General features: G+C 40.5%; 2 protein-coding genes across 2 annotated transcripts; one reads left to right on the top strand and one right to left on the bottom strand.

The window, feature by feature from the left end:
• The first annotated feature begins 223 nt into the window (after window positions 1–223).
• ten1 (TEN1 subunit of CST complex) lies at window positions 224–1,874 on the top strand. Its single transcript, XM_030782635.1, has 3 exons — window positions 224–394; window positions 519–676; window positions 974–1,874. Exons 1-3 carry the CDS (start codon window positions 306–308, stop codon window positions 1,126–1,128), a joined length of 402 nt encoding a protein of 133 aa, XP_030638495.1. The 5' UTR covers window positions 224–305; the 3' UTR covers window positions 1,129–1,874.
• A 535-nt stretch (window positions 1,875–2,409) lies between these two features.
• Window positions 2,410–16,832, bottom strand: evpla (envoplakin a). Its single transcript, XM_030782851.1, has 22 exons — window positions 16,783–16,832; window positions 12,526–12,625; window positions 12,056–12,210; window positions 11,611–11,734; window positions 11,306–11,437; window positions 11,099–11,140; window positions 10,713–10,874; window positions 10,301–10,408; window positions 9,980–10,075; window positions 9,753–9,863; window positions 9,293–9,439; window positions 8,961–9,115; window positions 8,680–8,774; window positions 8,116–8,288; window positions 7,827–8,005; window positions 7,524–7,662; window positions 7,147–7,340; window positions 6,773–6,923; window positions 6,596–6,679; window positions 6,247–6,348; window positions 5,886–5,978; window positions 2,410–5,787 (listed from the first exon to the last, which is right to left on the bottom strand). Exons 1-22 carry the CDS (start codon window positions 16,830–16,832, stop codon window positions 2,410–2,412), a joined length of 5,970 nt encoding a protein of 1,989 aa, XP_030638711.1.

Below are 16,832 nucleotides of genomic sequence, written 5' to 3'. Positions count from 1 at the left end.
TTATTCGATTGGCCTGTAAGTTACTCCCATTTCCTTAATGCTGTTGCGCGTATGAATGACGTTTACATGATGCTTAACATGTTGCGTCCAATCAGAGCCTTCGGCAGAGAAGTCTTCATCCAATCAAAGTAACTTCTTCGCGACGTACCCGTGCTGAACGCAGTTCTCTCCAACTATGAGTCGAGCAGGCTTTTTATTGTAAAGTACGTTTAATTTTGTTAAATACAAATTGTCCATTAAAACGAACAGATTTTCATCAGGGTCTTTTAATCACAGCAATTAATGGTGAAGAGTAGACTGTAGATATGCTTCCTGCACCGGCGGTTTTCCACTTTCCCTGGGAACTCCATCCTAATGCAGTGGAGGATGGAGCATCTGTCAGAACTTTTGGCAGGTTTGTCACTGCCATTTAGCAATGCTTGTTGTCATATAGAACTCTTAAAAGTGCATGTATAAAACAGGTTATCTTTGTTTCGTTATAGTGGGGATTGATTTTGGTTATTTAATTCTTTGCTTAGACTTACATATTACCGGCCTGAAGAATCAGTGGCTATCTTGACTTCCCAACATGCTTCGGTGCAATACCAGGTCTCAGTTCGAACAGGGTTCGTGGAGCCTTTTCACTCAATATTGGGAGCTCAATACTTAGTTCTTGGAGAGATAGAAAAGGCGGAAGGTAAGTATAACAATCGTTAGCATTAATCCTGAGGGACATCTTAGCCTTTATGTCTGCGTTTTTGTTCCATAAGATATATTGAAAGCTTGTTAAACTACCCATGTATCTGTTTCAACTAATGTGGAGGCCTAAACAAACACTAAACAAAATGGTACCGTGATAGCTGGTATAGCTGCCTGACATTGATCTCCATTGACACGGAGACTTTGCAGTGTCTGTAAAAGTTGTATTAGTATTTTGAATGTAATTTCGGATTATTTTATATCCAAACTTAAACCCAGACATAACTGCTTTCAGGTGAGAGTGCAGTTACTGTTCGTGCACGCATACTGAACTGTGTGGATGGAGTAGATTTGGCTGTTCTGCACCGAGCCATAACTGAACAAAGGAATTTCCTCGAGAGGAGGCTCATGGAGACTGATTCCCAGACATCCCACACATATAATGACTGATATCTTTAATCATGAAAAAAAAAAAACACAGCACATTGAAAAATGGGACAAGTGCTGATGTACATGCTGATGTAATTGTGGGACTCATTGTCTGTAGATCTAAACTTGTGCCTTGCTCCATCTGAAGTGGAGCACAAGACTAGTCTTTAATCTCACGTCAAGGACTCTGACATAGAGACTAGACAAAAACATACTACTTTCAGGTGTTGAACAAAGTAGCAGGCATTGAATGATATAAAAATGTGACACAATGTTAAATTGATAATGAATAAATTCAGAGTGTTTTTTTTTTATTGGAAATGTGGATGTCAACATTATGTTGGTCTCCTTGCTTGAACCAAAACTGCTGATTCTGAGATTTGGCCCCTTGGTTTTAATTACTGAAATTTTAGACCTGAGCATTCAAATCTGGTTTGTATTTAATTTAATATGTGGTCTGTATGCTGTAGCTCAAATGTGTAACATTACAAAGCTCTCAAATTTGTACCCACTTTCCACCTGACACAACTCAAAGAGATTAGATGTCAAGTTCATGCAGGCTAAGTTTCTATTCACTGTCTGATGCACACTTGTCACTTCAAATGAGGAAGAACTTGAAAAACAATTATGTTTTGTGATACTGAAAGAGAAACATGGACATTCTGCGCAGGGAATGTGAATTATTTGCATATCATGAACTTTGATGTTTGAATGATACTGTGTGTTGTCTCATGTTATTTATGTTCATATACATCAACTGTTTTTCTTTTCTGGAGGCTGTTGTGTGTGATGTGTGTGATGTAAATAAAAAACATAGATCTTCCACAGCTGTTGATTTCTTTAATAACAAGAAACTCAATACAGTTTACAATAGGACAGCTTTAAAGGAAAGACATTAAATAATAATGATATTGATATTCAAAATTTGGTATATCAAATTGCACCTTGCCCCATAATCCCAAGTAAAAACAAAACCGTCACGAATAATGATTTTTTTTTTCTCAAACGTAGTATCTTCTTTGTATCTTGGATGGATTTCTTTGTGGTATTTAAATTAGACTATAATGTTCCCTCCCATCACATACAAGTTAAGTAAACAGAAATATCTCAGCAGCAACAGTTGCGATCCTCTCCTTCTTTCTATACAGCATAGTAACAAGGCCAGACTGACAGACTTTTCCTGAGACCGAGAACAATATTATAATCGATGTCATGCAAAAACTGCACAAATTGAGATTTTATATACTGAAATTAATAAACTTTTTAAGACAAGAGTGCCGATCAGTGAGAATGTAAACAGGTCTAATAGTGGCCATAAGCTGATGATCGGTGACTGTAATATGAAGGCACATAGCTTGTGTCTTTGGAGGAGGCAGGAAGCATTAGAAGACCTGTCTTTGGGTCTACTTTACAGCGATCCATAGCTTGCTTGTAATTAATTTTCTCCTTTGTGACTGGGTCAGTAAGCTCTTTCGGATAGTTGGCCGCTGCTTGGAGCTCTCTCACCATGCCACTGTTAATCATTTTAGTTGCTGCAGCTTCCATAATGCCAATTCGACCTGCTTTCTTGGGGTCTACCAACCCACCGGTCAGGAATTGCACCTCCATATACCTCATGGCATGCTCTCTTGGTACCCAATCTTTCTGGACAGCTTCTCCTATTGAGAGACGTTCTCTAGTCACAGGGTCTTCCACCCCTGTGAAGGCCTTCTGAGCATTGAGCAACTGCTGCAAATGGCTGCTGTCAATAAGCCTAAGATCGACTGCCTTGTGTACAGAGTATCGTTCCTTATTGATAATGTCCACAATGCCACCAGTGGCAGCTTGAGCTTCCAGAAGCTTTTGAGCTGTGGTAGCATCAATCATTTTTCGTACCATAGCGCTGCGTACAGATATGCATGTATTAGTGGCAGTGTCCATTATGCCCGAAATTGGGAACTGATCATCAGTGGTGCTGATGCTGCGGCTGTATGAAGGCATTGAGATTGGCTGTGTCTTGGTTTCTCCAGCAACCAGAAGAGCAAACTCTGAAATAGGCATTTTACCATCCTTGTATTGTTGCAACTGATACTGAGTCAATCTGCCATCCTCCAGTGCATTTTTTATGGAGTATTGCTTTCCACTCTTGCGGTCTTGCAGCACAGAGGTTTCCCCATCTCGCCCCTGGGTAGTGATCTCCTCCCAGTCACATTCCAGCTCCTGTAGATGAATGTACTGGCTGCGATCGATTAGTCCCTGCATATAGGCATCATACGGTGACATATCCTTGCCAGTGTCAGGGTCCAGAATGGTAATTTTGGTGGAGACATTGGTTTCTTTAGTACGTGTTTCTGAGTTATCTTCTTTCCTCAAGCTGTTCTGAAGTTCCCTGATAATATTATCTCGCTTGTAAATCTTCTCCTTTTCATCTAGTATCTCCCTCTCTAGACGCTGAACATCTGATTCCATTCTGATGCTTTTTTGTCTGTTCATTTGGTTTCTCTCACTCATCAGCCTCGACTGTTGTTGGAATGAAATGCTGGTCTGTTGCTTTTCTGACTGCAGTGTTTGAAGCTCGCTGAGGAGGTTCTCTTTTTCTTTTTGTAAGGAATCTCTGTTGCGGATAAGAAAGGCCTCCTCTTGTGACGTTGTTGCTCCTTTGCTCTGAAGTCGATGCAATTTCTCAGAGAGACGTCGAATTTGGTCCTCAAGGTCTCGTCTTTCATTTTTCTCCTTTTGCACCTGTTCTCTAAGGTGAGCACGCTCAGTTTCGACAGCTTGGTCTTTCTCTACACGGATCACCTCTTTATATACCGTCCTCTCTCCAGATTTCTCTCTCTCCAAGATCTCCAGCTGTAGTTTTATTTTTCTGATGTCTCTCTCAAGACGTGCGATATCGCTGCTCTCTGTATCCATGTCTTTCCGAAGACCACTGGTCAGTTTTTCCAGTTTTGGATCCCTCTCCACCTTCAGAACCTCTTCAACCACAATGTTCTCTTCAATCGGTGGTGGAGCAGTTTCCAGTTCATTGATGCGGGATTTAATTTGTCGAAGCTCAGTCTCTACCTGAATTTTCTTTTGTCTTTCATCATTTTGCCGCAGCATTCTCTCTTTGTCTTGAACCTGTGTTTTCTGTTGCTGCACCTCCAACTCCAACTTCCTGCGTGACTTGATTTCATCATCCAGGTTTCGGTTAAGCCTTTCATGTTCCATGATCTGCTGGGGATCCTTCTGCAGGTGTACCACCTCTTGCACCACCACTTTTTCCTCCGGCTTCTGTCTCTCCAGTTGAATATATTTGTTTTCAAGGTCAAACACCATTTCTTCAGTGGTTCTGCGCCGCTGCGTCTCCTCACGTACCTCCCTCCGGAGACGATCAGCTTCCTTGTCCAGGAGTGGATCATTTACGTACTTAACCACCTCTTTATTGAGAAGCTTTGTCTCTACTTTTGACTTTTCAGCCTTCCATTCATCTCTTTCTTTAGTCAGGCGTTTAAGCTCATCCTGGGCTTGATCAAAGGATCTCTGGAGGCTTCGGACTTGATCTTGCAGCCTGTTAATTTCTCGTGTGTTTTCTGGACTTCTCTCCTCTTTTACTACTTCTTGTACGACTTCCTTGTACTCAACTTTGGGCTTCTGAGCACGAAGTACATCTAAATCTGCTTTAACAGATTTGATTTCTCTCTCATAATTTGAGGTTTGTCTGTCTGAGTCTTGCAACTCTTTTCTCAAGCGTTCTATCTCTGCATTAGTTTCTGGGGCGACTCTGTAGATCTCATTTATGATCTCCTTAATTTCTACTTTGGGCTTCAGTTGTTCTACCTGGACATATCGTGACTGAAGTTCACTCAGTTCTCTCCTCAAAACACTGTTCACATTCTTCTCATCTTCTAGGCTGGATTGAAGCCTTTTGGTTTCATTGATGAGTTCAGGGTCTTGCTCAACTTTCTTCACCTCCTTGACCACAACCTTGGGCTCTAAGGTCGGAATTAGTCTCTCCAGTGCGTTGATTTGGCTCCTTGTTTGAAAGATCTCATTGTTCAGGATTTTGCTTCTCTCAGCCTCATCTGAAATTTCAGTCTCAAATACCTTGACTGCCCTCAGCATTTCTGGATCTTTCTCCAGTTTTACAACCTCCTTTTGCACCACCTTTTCTTTGATGTTAGGTTTCTTCTGCTCTAAGAAGTTTACCTCTTGTTTCAGTTGAACTTCTTCATTATCTTTAAATCGGACTTCATCCTTCAGATTCTTAATCTCACTTCTCAGTTTAGAGGCTTCCACATCCAGCTGAGGGTCTCTCTCAATCTCGGTCACCTCTCTAGTTACCAATTTGGGCTTTGTGTTCTTAAGATCAGTCTCCAGTGCACTGATTTTTTTAGTCAGCAAGTCAATTTCACTTTGGGTTCCAGTGCGTTTCAGGGCTTCCTGATGGACCGTGTTCTGCAGATCTGCTAGGTCAGCCTCGAGTTTTGGGTCACGGTAGTACTGCAGCACCTCCTTCTCCTCGACACGCTCTACACCTCTTCTATTTTTCAGAGACAACATCCTGTTCTTGAAGGTAGTGAGGTCTGTTTCAGCATGATTGCGCCTTGCAACCTCCTCCTGCAGCTCCTTCTGGAGACCCTCAATCTCTTGAAGGTCTCTTTGTTGGCTCTGTAGTTGTGATTGCTGCTGTGCTACTACAGCTGCTTTCTCTTCATTCTGCTCAAATGATACAAGAAGTGAATGTTTCAAAATCACAGTAATTTTTTTTTTGCCTCACAAAATAAACTGTTATATAATCCACTGTTGTACCGTACCTGAGCAAGAATGGTTTTCGCCATGCCCATCTGATTGAGTAACTGCTTATTCTCTGCTGATGTTTCAGCATAGCGGTTCACCAGAGCCTTTTCCTGTAAAAGAGAAAAATTCTCAAGTTCTAAAACCTAATGAGTACATTTTGCAATATTTTTTATTTAACAGACACAAAACGTATGATAAATTAAAGCTGACACAATTTCCAAGTGACTGATTTAACACATGAGGTACTTATTCAGTATCTAAATTAGAACCACAAGCATTACTACAAAATGAATGATTATGATGCAGTGGCAATGTCTCAACCTTAACTAGCAAGACTGAGAGGACCTCTTTCCTGTTTCCCTTAATAATATAACTCACCTGTTTTTGTACAGAATCAGCGAGACTGATGGTGGGATAACTTTTAGGAGCATCTGCACTGGGCAGTGTTGCACTGTACTTGTCACAGTTCCTCTCGTATTCCTGTCAGTAAGTCATTGTAGGATTATTTCAAAATAAAAGCTATTAGAGTATTGAATGTGGCATCTCTTGTGCTATCATTTAATATGTTTGAATATTATTGAGTATGGCGTGGGCAAATGGTCCCTGTTTTTGGACTGTACTATTCAGTTTTGATCCCTTTTGAAAAGTGTTAGAATGAAAATAAATTTTGGCAGAAATGGTTGATCGTCAAATAAATTGTGAATGTTGCATGTACAGGTATTCTTACATTAAGGATGTTCTGCAAGTCTTGTGAGAGGTCAACTACACGGTCCATGTCATCACCTTTTCTCTTAATGTCTTCCACTACCCTCTAAAAGAAAAGAGAGCAGGAAGTGTTAGAATATTTCTCATGTGAGAACGTTTCTATCTCATGGCAACCGCTGTGCATGCTGATATAACTGACCTCTTGTGAGGTCTGCTTTGCACTAATTTGAGACAAATCATCATTGGAGTTAATCTTGTTGCTGGGAAGGTTGTCCAGGAAGGAGTTCAGAGATTGGGCTGCATTCTGGAAATCCTGATTTTTGGTGGCTGCATCTTGCAGAAGTCTCTCTCTGTAAAAATGTAACAATTATGAAGATCTCATTTATGGAGAAGAAAACAGATTGGATGATGAACAAAGAAAATAAATAATAACATCATAATAACTTGAAAGAAGATCATTTTTCAAAAAAGCAAAACAAAAAAACAATCAAATTCCCAGCATCTTTTGTATTACTGCTGCTCCCCCCCCCCCTATTAATAGACCCTGTATCTGCCTTGAATTATGGTGCCTACCTCTCTTTAACTTGATTGCCCACGTTAGCGTAGCGGTTCTGCAGGTTCTTGACTTTATCCTCTTGCCGTTGGATGTCGGGACAGTATTCCTGGTAGCCCTGCTGGAGGGAACTGCACAGCTTCTCTGTAGCCTCCAGGTCCTGATTAAGCTTCTGCATTTCACTTTGTGCAGCAGTTACATCCTTTTTCAGGTTCTGGTTCAGAAACAGCGAGTTACTTTTAAGTGTTATGTTTAAAGCTTAATATCTTCCATGAATAACCATGTGAATAACCTAATTTGAAATGTTTTGGCTCACTATTATATTGTCAGAACATGCATCTACATACATTCCTCTTGGTGAAGTAATAAAGTATAAGTCACACCGAACTTTACTCACTTGAATATCCTGGCTGCGGGTTTGGATTGCATGGGGAGTGTCTGGGATAACACCATCATTATTCAGCTGCTTTTCAAAGTCAGAGATGATATCATCCGTTTTCTTAATCTGGTTCTCCAGATTCATAGAGGCGTTAGCTCTGTCAACATGATGGATCATAAAATAGTTAAAACCCATAATAAGAGTCTAAACTGCCATACTATTGTTGTCTGTATTCATATATATATATATATATATATATATATATATGAATACATATACATATTGATGCCCAGTATCGTGTATCATGTAAGACTGACATACTTCTTGGTGTATAAATCAGCAAGGCCAGCCAGGCTGTCTTGCTTGTTTGCAGCTGCGTTCAGTTTTTCAGGCAGAGAGGATGAAGTGGGTCCACTGGTACTTTTAGAGAGGAGGGGTGCTAGATCACTCTGGGCTGCTGCCTTCTGCTGCTCCAACTGCCGAAGGGCTGCGGCAGCTCTCTGGAACGCAATACAGAAGAGATTTCAAATTCCAGTGCCCAGTTTATATGTCTTACGAGTTGTTTACAGAAGGGTTGTGGTAAAGTGATTGAGCTGCGAGTGATGCTCACTTCTTGCTCCCTTAGACGGTTGGCGAGGTCTCTGGCTGGGTCATTGCGATCCAGTGGGGCTCTCAGACGACTACGGATGTCCTGCTCCGCCTGCATCAAGTCTTTGTCCATCTGGTCAAGCTGTTCAGCCAGCTCCACTGCTTTGGGGTCCTCAGGCACTGAAGCCTGCACAGCTATAGAAAAAGCACACACACACAAAAAAGGAATAAAAAAAAAAAACAAAGAGAGTTCTGTGAGACAGGATCTCATCTCACACTGACTATGAAACAGTGACTAGTATGTGATGAAAAGATGCCCTAATCAAAAACTGCCATTACCACAGACTCTGCTTTAAGACTGTAAATGCAAATAGTTTGAATGAAAACATCAATAGCTAAAAACATTTAATTGATGATCTCGTATTCATCCGCAGTAAAAATACTTTCCAGCGCTTACTTTTCTCTAGAATCAAAAAAGAGCTACAATGGGTGCAAGTCACAACAAAATATCTCGCTAAAAATCCGTGCAGGAGTGTAGTGTAAGCCAATAAATGAAAATGAGAGAAAGCATATCAGTATGGTTTACCTTGCTGGGTACGGGATGGTTCTATGGTGTGATTCTTCAAGGAAGATCTCACAGAGGCTCGTCTTCTCTTCAGATCCTCTAACTCACGGCCAAGACTGCGTTCACAAACAAAGAGCAATGTTTACATCTGCCAGCTCATGGGTAAACCTGCGTATACCGTTGTTTACACATCAAAAGTATTACATATACAAGGTCACCTCTCTAAACCCTCTCATCACATTATAGTTACATTTTTTTTTATCTTGTCACAGTGAAAATGTAAATTGCATCCATGATCTTACAGGTCAACTTTGTCAATGGCCTCAGGGTCGGGAGGAGGAACCAAGAAGCAAACTCCTGGAACTGTCTTTGTCACCCCATTGCTGGATATCGCTTCCCAGTTTTCATTATCTGCGTTGGACTTCAGGGTGAGTTTTTCCCCTCGTGTTACGGAGGACTAAAATGAGAATAAAGACATCAATTAATGAAATACTGAGCTTTACCGTTTACCAAACCAAACATCAGTAAAAAAAATAAAACAAAACACAACAAAAAGAACAGACTGCTACAATATTCTATCGTGGTCGGTAGCTGTTCATTGTTCAACTAGTCATATGAATCTATGTCAGGTTACCTTGGGTGTAGTCCAGTCGCACAGTGACTCGATGGTGGTGGCTCTAGTGGGAGCAGTGCGACGGAGTTTGAGTGGAGCGATGCTGGTGCTCCGCTTCCTCAGATCAGCCAGGAGCTGCTCGTTTTGCTGCACCGTCTTCTCCTCAGCCTGGAGAAAAAAGAAAGAAAGAAAGAGTGCTTCTGATTCTACACTGAGGGACCAGTCGATGCTCTTTTTTTAAGTAAATATGCCTCTCTGACACTAAAGCTAAATGCTACTAAAATGTGAAGATTCTGGATATGGGCAACAAAAAAAATATATATATTGTTTTCTGCTAAGCCAGATACACAAGCACCAGCACTAAAGTGATGAGTTGTTATTCAGTAAAGGATACTTAAACTTATGTATATTTTCATTTGCCTTCCTGTACATGAGCATGAATTTATTGTACAAATTCGATGTATTGGAGTTGAAATCTAACCTCAAGTCTCAACAAGGTCTCAGTGTTGCTCATTTTGCTGAGAGTTTTGGGGTCCACGGTGGAAGAAAGTTTGGTCAGAGACTCCGACAAGGTGTCCACGTCGAATTGGTACTGAGTAAGGAGCAGAAAATACAAAGGACATAAGCATTCCGACCTGTTTTAATTTATAAAATAATTACAAACATCGATATCATATCAATTGTTTGTCGCCTCTTTAGTGCGATTACCTTTTTGAACTCCTCCACGTTGTCCAGGTGTGTCTCCTGACAGATGCACAGATTAAGGAACTTCTGCCACTCGTTTCTCAGGTCGTCCCTTTGTGTCTAAAATCAAACATATCACTGTTGAGTCAATATTTATCAGAATGTAGCATATCAGTATCGACACACTCTGAGGTACACACTTACAACGGACCCTTTAATTCAGCGCTTCCTTTCTTACTACGCATGCTCCATGTGTGAACCGAATAAACGATATCAAGATGATACGTAGATGAAGTGAGCTGTTGATCTGTTAGTTGCTGAATTTAAAACACATCTGGTACTGACCTCCACAATGCTGCTAGCGGGGTGCTTGAGTTCAATGAGACGATCTCCATCGTCCTGTAGTTTGTTCACCTCGCCCTCATGAGAGAGCAGACTATTGTTCTTAAAATTCTGTTGGAAATCAAACATAAGCAAGCGTAAGAATAAGCATTCAAGTTCAGGTCTCCACTTGAGGATTCTACTCCTATAAATTAATCAATCGTACAGATTTATCAATGTTCTGACAACTCTGTATTTAAAGTGTCCATATAACTTTACTTTTGTGTTTTTAAAATGTTTTCTTTTATATAGCGGCTTTACATAATGTGTAACCGACGGCAGATAGAAACAACAGTACACCATCATCATCCATACATATTAGACAGATTGAATTGTAATGTATCTTTACTTAACTGTCAGCAGCTGTGTAACTTACCTCATACTGTCTGCGGACGTCTGGAGGGTCTACCATTCTGTCACTCCAGTCTTGCTGTAGGATTTTGTCCTGTTCTTCTTTGAGGAAACCCATCTCTTTTTTACAACCTTGCATGTAGTCGTACAGGCTGCTGAGGTAATGATGTCGCCATTTGGAGTTGTCCTGTGATCCCAAAAATATAATTGATCAATATGTATTTGGAAAAAACACACGAGACATTTCCTCAAATATAATTATTAGACTCATTTTGTCGTGATCACCTGATGGTCCATTCAGGTGAACAGTTGTTATGTATAAGGTGTCAGCGTAAAGTAAATTCACCACTAAGCGGCCTAGCTTTAGCAAAAAAGTTCTTTGAATTATGTGCAATGTGAGCAATTTCTTACCAAAAGGTTGATGTATTGCTTCTTCATGGCATCAAACTCCTCCTTGAATAGCAAAAATGTACACATCACGTCAGTATTTAAAACATATTGACTGTTTTTGTCCCGCAAAGGAACATGTCGGTCCTGGTTGTATTGATAAAAGAAATTACGTGATAATACAGTACAGTATTGGAAATGAGATGAGAGATTTAGCGGTAGGTTTGTTACCTGGGTGCTTGTGGTCCCCGGGCTAAGCTGTGTGTTGTATGATTCAATCTCCTTGTGCAAGATATTGTGGGCAGCAATCTGTTTCTCCAGGTCTGACAGTGTGGGGCCGAACAGCTCTGAGTTCACCTCTTTCTGTAAACCAAAAACCAGGACCATAAGCAATTAATGGACATCTGCAGTTACGTTTTACATAGAGATCTACCCTGAATTGTCAGGTTATCATGATTTCAGCTATTTCAAGCATTTGGGTTGATGCAGTTTCATTTTCACTCTTTCCTGTATTTTTTACTTTCACTCTCTCTTACCTGTTTCTTGGTGAAAACCTGAGCCCAGTCAATTCTGGGCAGCACCTCCACATCATTCACAGGCTCGTAAACGTCACGATAAAAGGCGCAGTCTTTCAGCCAGCGTTCGTGAAGGTGGATGATACTGCAGAAGAGAAATGAAAAAAGACAGACTCAGAAACATGGAAATTACCATTTAGTATGATTCAGAAAAACAAAATACTTATCATTTACATGTTCATAACAACACAAAGAGCTCGCACTATAACATTATGGGGGGGGGGTTATAGATCAAAGCTACGATAATAGAGGCTGTTTCTTTCCTTTCCAGTTGCTAGAACTTTGGACTCATTTGGACTAAGTCAAGACCACATCTCTGATATCACCAGAGTTTAACATGGAACAATCTATGACTAAGGCAGGAGCCATTTTGTGGTTAGTTTGACTTGGAGACACTAGTACTCACTCATTTTCAATCTCACTGGCCTGTGGGTGCTTCAGTTTTTTGGCCTTGCCTACATCCAGAAAGAGCTCCTCCAACAGGCCCTCCGCTCTGCCCAAGCAGTCTGCTATCTCCTGTTGGTGCTGGAAGGGCCTTTCTTTTTTCTCATTTTCTGCATCCTATTTTGAGTGACAGAGAGGCAGAGAAAATATATTCGATAGTAGGATGGTTCATTTCACATTTCTGGCAGGACGCATTACAGTTTTGACAGAATTCCTTGGTATCCATAAAATATGTGAGCATACTGGCAGAGCTGAGATGTCAGGATTTCAGGAGGGAGTTTGACGTATTTGTGAGGAACTGCCGGCAGTTATCATATTATCGTGTTGAAATTGTAATAGGAATGTGCTTACAAGTGTTTTAAAAAATTTTTTTGTGTGTGTGTGTGTTCAGCCTGGAACCCTGTGGAAAATTCTGGAAAACGTATTTCTCACCACAACAAGTAGCTCCTCGGCACGCAGCACGTCTTTCTCCACCGTGTCGGCATTCTTCTGCATGCGCGCTACCAGCAAGGCCAGGTTATTGGTGTCAGTTCTGTGTGGGAGAAGATCAAAGTTAGAGCTCTGTCCAGACTCACCAACCCACATAAGTACAGAGATACTGTGTTTTTACAGAACAGCATTCAGGAGCATAGCAGCATAAAGTCAATTAAATAACCCAGCTAGGACTAGTAGGACCACAGGTGTGCATTTAAAAGAATGGTTAACATTATAAATTGAAAACTGAAATGAATTATTAAGTAACATAAGCAGAAAACACAAACTCTTGGAAACAAGGAAGATAGTATTCAGTGAGTGCTTGGGTAAAAACAAAAACAAAAAAAAACAAACATGTCCATGGAGATTCACTTACACTATCTTTCTCTCAGACAGACCAAACAGAGTTATCTAATCTTAAAACTTTCTGTATTTGCTTGTTATGTACAGTACCTTGTGGCCCAATGCAAACACAGTCACAGAGATAGTAAAGCTGTCTTGCTACCATGACATAAATCATAACTGCTGGCACTGTGAGCAGCAGTGCAGGTACAGGAAAGGCTGGACTGTCACAGAAGATTACTCTTTCGGAACTGTCACAAAATTCACAAAATACCTGTCATTCCACAACCCATATCTGTCACCGCCTGAATCAGTTTATTGTTCGCTCTCTCTTTTTTGTCTCTTCTACGCTTGCTCCCTCTCTCTCTCTCTCTCTCTCTCTCTCTTTCTCTCTCTCTCTCTTTCTCTCTCTCTCTCTCTCCTAGACCTCACCCTGTGACAACAAAGACTAAAGGAATTCAAGCTATCTTACTTCAGCAGACTGCCCACGCTTTGGGCCTTTCTTTTAAAAAAAGTAATCATCTTTGTTGTATACAGTGTATTCGTTGTACCCCATTCTTCTGTAACAAAAGGCATGATATTAGACATTTGTAAATGACAGCGATGGACCTGAGCACATCCTTACTGTTTCTGATCCCATTGGTCTCTCCCATTAATATTCCAAACTGGTGATGAACTAAATTGCAAAGGGTTCCCTGACAGATGAAGCTAAGCATTGTGAACGTACATCCAGTTCCAGCAAATCCACATAAGGGCACTGTATGGGTATATATATATGTGGAAGTGTATGTGAATGTGTATATGTGTGTGAGAGAGTTTTTGCTTTTCCTTTTTTGCTTTTCCTATCCTTTTGCTCTCATATTCTGTCACTACAATCATCTTGTTTATCTGTTGCCTACTCTTTTAGACCTTTGCAATTGTAGTATTCAACTGGCTTGAGGCGTTTTGAATGACTTAAATCTGATTGGTTTCTTTTGTGTAAAATAAAATAATCTTTATTTGACTTATTTGTATCATTTGTACAAGTGTTGTCGGTATGTAGATACCATTCCATCGTAAACAATATTGAAATATAGCACCTGTCATTTTCACAAAACTGTTATTTCAGAATTTCTTGCAGAGCATAGATCCAGACATTACCTTTTTCACCAGTCCAAATCGTACTCTCAGTCTGCACAAAATTTGGTTTAAACTATACTTATCTTGTTGAGAGCATTGGTCGTAACAAGAAAAATCACGTTGAAATCGAGTCCCAGCACAGAGCAAGATAATCATGTTCGAACACTAATTATGATTTTTCATAATGAGTGAAAAATCAGAATTAGTTTTTTTTTTTTTGCTTTTCTTCCTTGCGCATTGTCAGAACACACAAAGCCAGATCTTGGCCTGTGACTGACAGCTAACGTTCTGCATTAATACATTTGTGATTATGTAAGAGTTAAACGGATTCAGCGGCTTGCAAAGGAGAGGTTAGTCACGATGGGTGTGTCGCAGGTCATTAAAAACAAAGCACAGAGAGGTCATCGCACGATCTGACAGTGAGGTTTGTCCTTTTGTCTCAGTGATATGCTCATCAGATAGGAGACCCTGTGGAGAATTTACGAGATACTATCAGATAAGGGACTCGTATTAGGCCAAGCTTTTCAGAGCAGTTCCCCTCTCGGTTTCACTTAAACAATGGCAACAATGTCCAAAGAGTCCTTCCATCACACACTCTCTTATTTCTACTCTGTCTGTTTTTGGTGGCGAATCCCTGGGTGACTCAGTGAGTGCTAAGCGCTTTTCCCCGGTGGGGTGGCTGGAAGTGTGCCCTGAGGATACGAGTGTTTAGACAGCTTAGTCCAAAAAAAAAAAAAAGTCTGACATAAATCAACTTCCGGAATGCCAATGTGTCTTCAAACTCTGGAGGTCTGTTTTCCTGTCCTCCTCTGAGGTTTAAAGAGCATCCATAATAAAGTGTTCTTCTGAATATAGCGTATTTAAGAACTATGTTTAATATTACGTCAAGAGGACGCGTCTTATGTGACATACACATCGCCAGCCCAGGACAGTTACTGCGCTGATCCGTACGGAATGTCTTTGTTCAGCAGCCCCGCATCCGCAGTAACTGTCCGTCAATGTTGTCACATTACACTATGTGACTATTCTAATCTCGTGTCACATGTCTCCTCCATAAAGACCGAAATATCAATTTATATTGGTACCTGTCGCTTTAGAAATGGGTGGATACTGTGTCAAAAAACGAAAAAAAAAAAAAAGAAAGAAACAGGTATCTGTTGCATCTGTGTACAGAGACCTGAGTCATTTCTGTGTTAAATGCCTTCATTGCATTAACCATGATGAAGGTATGAGGCAACACCCATGTGCCAGCCATAGAACAAGCATCACAGCTCTGCCAACTCTGCATTAGGTGCTGCCTTCTACCGACACGCCTACAACTAAGCCAAAAAGTCTCTCTCTCTCCCTTTCTCACTCCCTTTTCTCATTGCCTGAAGTATTTGTACATGGTTAAGGAATTCCAATGGATTATGTTCATCCATTCATAATGGTAATGGAGTATTGCAAAACTGTCTGTTGAAACTCTATGCCTATTTTTGCTGACCGGTCTTGATAAAGAATTTTTCTGTGAGTCAGCTATGATCGATGACTCCACAAATCCCACAGCAATCACTTATTAATGCCATTATAACCCTAACAATGTTTCATTGAACACTGACCAGAGCAAATGTTCCGGAAACGTGTTCTTCTTTTACAAAGAGTTGAGTCATTCTAGAACCTACCGGTATGGTCCCAGTTCAACTGTTTCCCACTAGAGTACAGTATTTAGTAGAACAATCACAAAAGTGCATTACCAATAATATACTTCCGATATTTTTTAGCACAAGCAAGAGAATTCACCAAACTTCAGTTCAGCTCAGTACATTCATATGAAAAACAGACATACTCTAATTTTCTGGATAGCAAAATGAATGCGTAAATAAGTTCCAAAAATGTTCAAAACACACACTTAAATACATGCTAATCAAAAACAGTTTAAAATTGATCTGAATGTTGATTCAAGTCATTAATTAATCTGTAGCACAAGCTGCCTTGACAGTAAAGTCAAATTGTCCTCTGTCAAACCACTGACTGGTTCTATCAAAACATGATCCTCAGTCTCCAACCTTAGATCTGTTATTTACAATTGGACATAGAGCATCAAATACTTGCCTTTTTGCATGGTGCTTTGGTCTGTACGAACATGATGTACAATGAATTGACTTTGAGATAAATTTATGCTGAGTAGATGATACGCTTACGTCCATTAAAGTCTGATATTTTTCAAAATCACTTATCCCAAAAACTATCCTGTCTCACTCTCAAGAAGAGAGATATAAGTTGTATCTGTTACTGCCAAAATAACCACGATCGTGTGAACTCCGATACATCTTAGAGAGGGAGACAGGGGAATGCTTTTAAACCTCTTTTTCCAAACCAAATAACCTTACGTATGTTTACAAAGCAAAGCCAACTGAGAATCACAATACTGGATAGGGGCATGACGAGGTTCCAGAGAATCAGAACTGTGACTTATGTTTCCACTGCCTATCGAAGGGTTAACGCTAACTACTCCGAGACAAACTTCCGATTTGACTTGAATCTCCGGGATTGTACCCCAGACTCTGAAAGTGCATAACAGAATGATCCAGAACACAGGAGACAAGATTCAGATTTGACCTGCGTGACAGCCAGGATGTGGCCGAGTAAGCGAGCTCACTCAGCGTAGCCTTCAGGTTACTCTGAGTTCCGAGCTCCTGAATTAGAATCGACCCAAAAAAAGACACACATCCACTCTCAGTTAAACTACAGACATTAAAGCACCAGCACACTCACTTGCTGAGTTTGGTGGACCCTTTGATCGTGCTGTCCTTCTTCTTGAACAT

Source organism: Chanos chanos, chromosome 8, assembly GCF_902362185.1.
Source record: "Chanos chanos chromosome 8, fChaCha1.1, whole genome shotgun sequence".
In the NCBI taxonomy this organism is placed as follows: Eukaryota; Metazoa; Chordata; class Actinopteri; order Gonorynchiformes; family Chanidae; genus Chanos; species Chanos chanos.
This window is presented reverse-complemented; position numbering and strand designations above follow the sequence as displayed.

Coding starts and splice junctions, on each gene's coding strand:
- ten1 (XM_030782635.1), top strand. CDS start 306: ATGCTTCCTGCACCGGCGGTTTTCCACTTTCCCTGGGAACTCCATCCT. Junction 395..518: donor TCTGTCAGAACTTTTGGCAG/GTTTGTCACTGC, acceptor TTCTTTGCTTAG/ACTTACATATTACCGGCCTG. Junction 677..973: donor AGAGATAGAAAAGGCGGAAG/GTAAGTATAACA, acceptor AACTGCTTTCAG/GTGAGAGTGCAGTTACTGTT.
- evpla (XM_030782851.1), bottom strand. CDS start 16,832: ATGTTCAAGAAGAAGGACAGCACGATCAAAGGGTCCACCAAACTCAGC. Junction 10,409..10,712: donor ACGTCCGCAGACAGTATGAG/GTAAGTTACACA, acceptor GATTTCCAACAG/AATTTTAAGAACAATAGTCT. Junction 9,116..9,292: donor GCGACTGGACTACACCCAAG/GTAACCTGACAT, acceptor TTCTCATTTTAG/TCCTCCGTAACACGAGGGGA.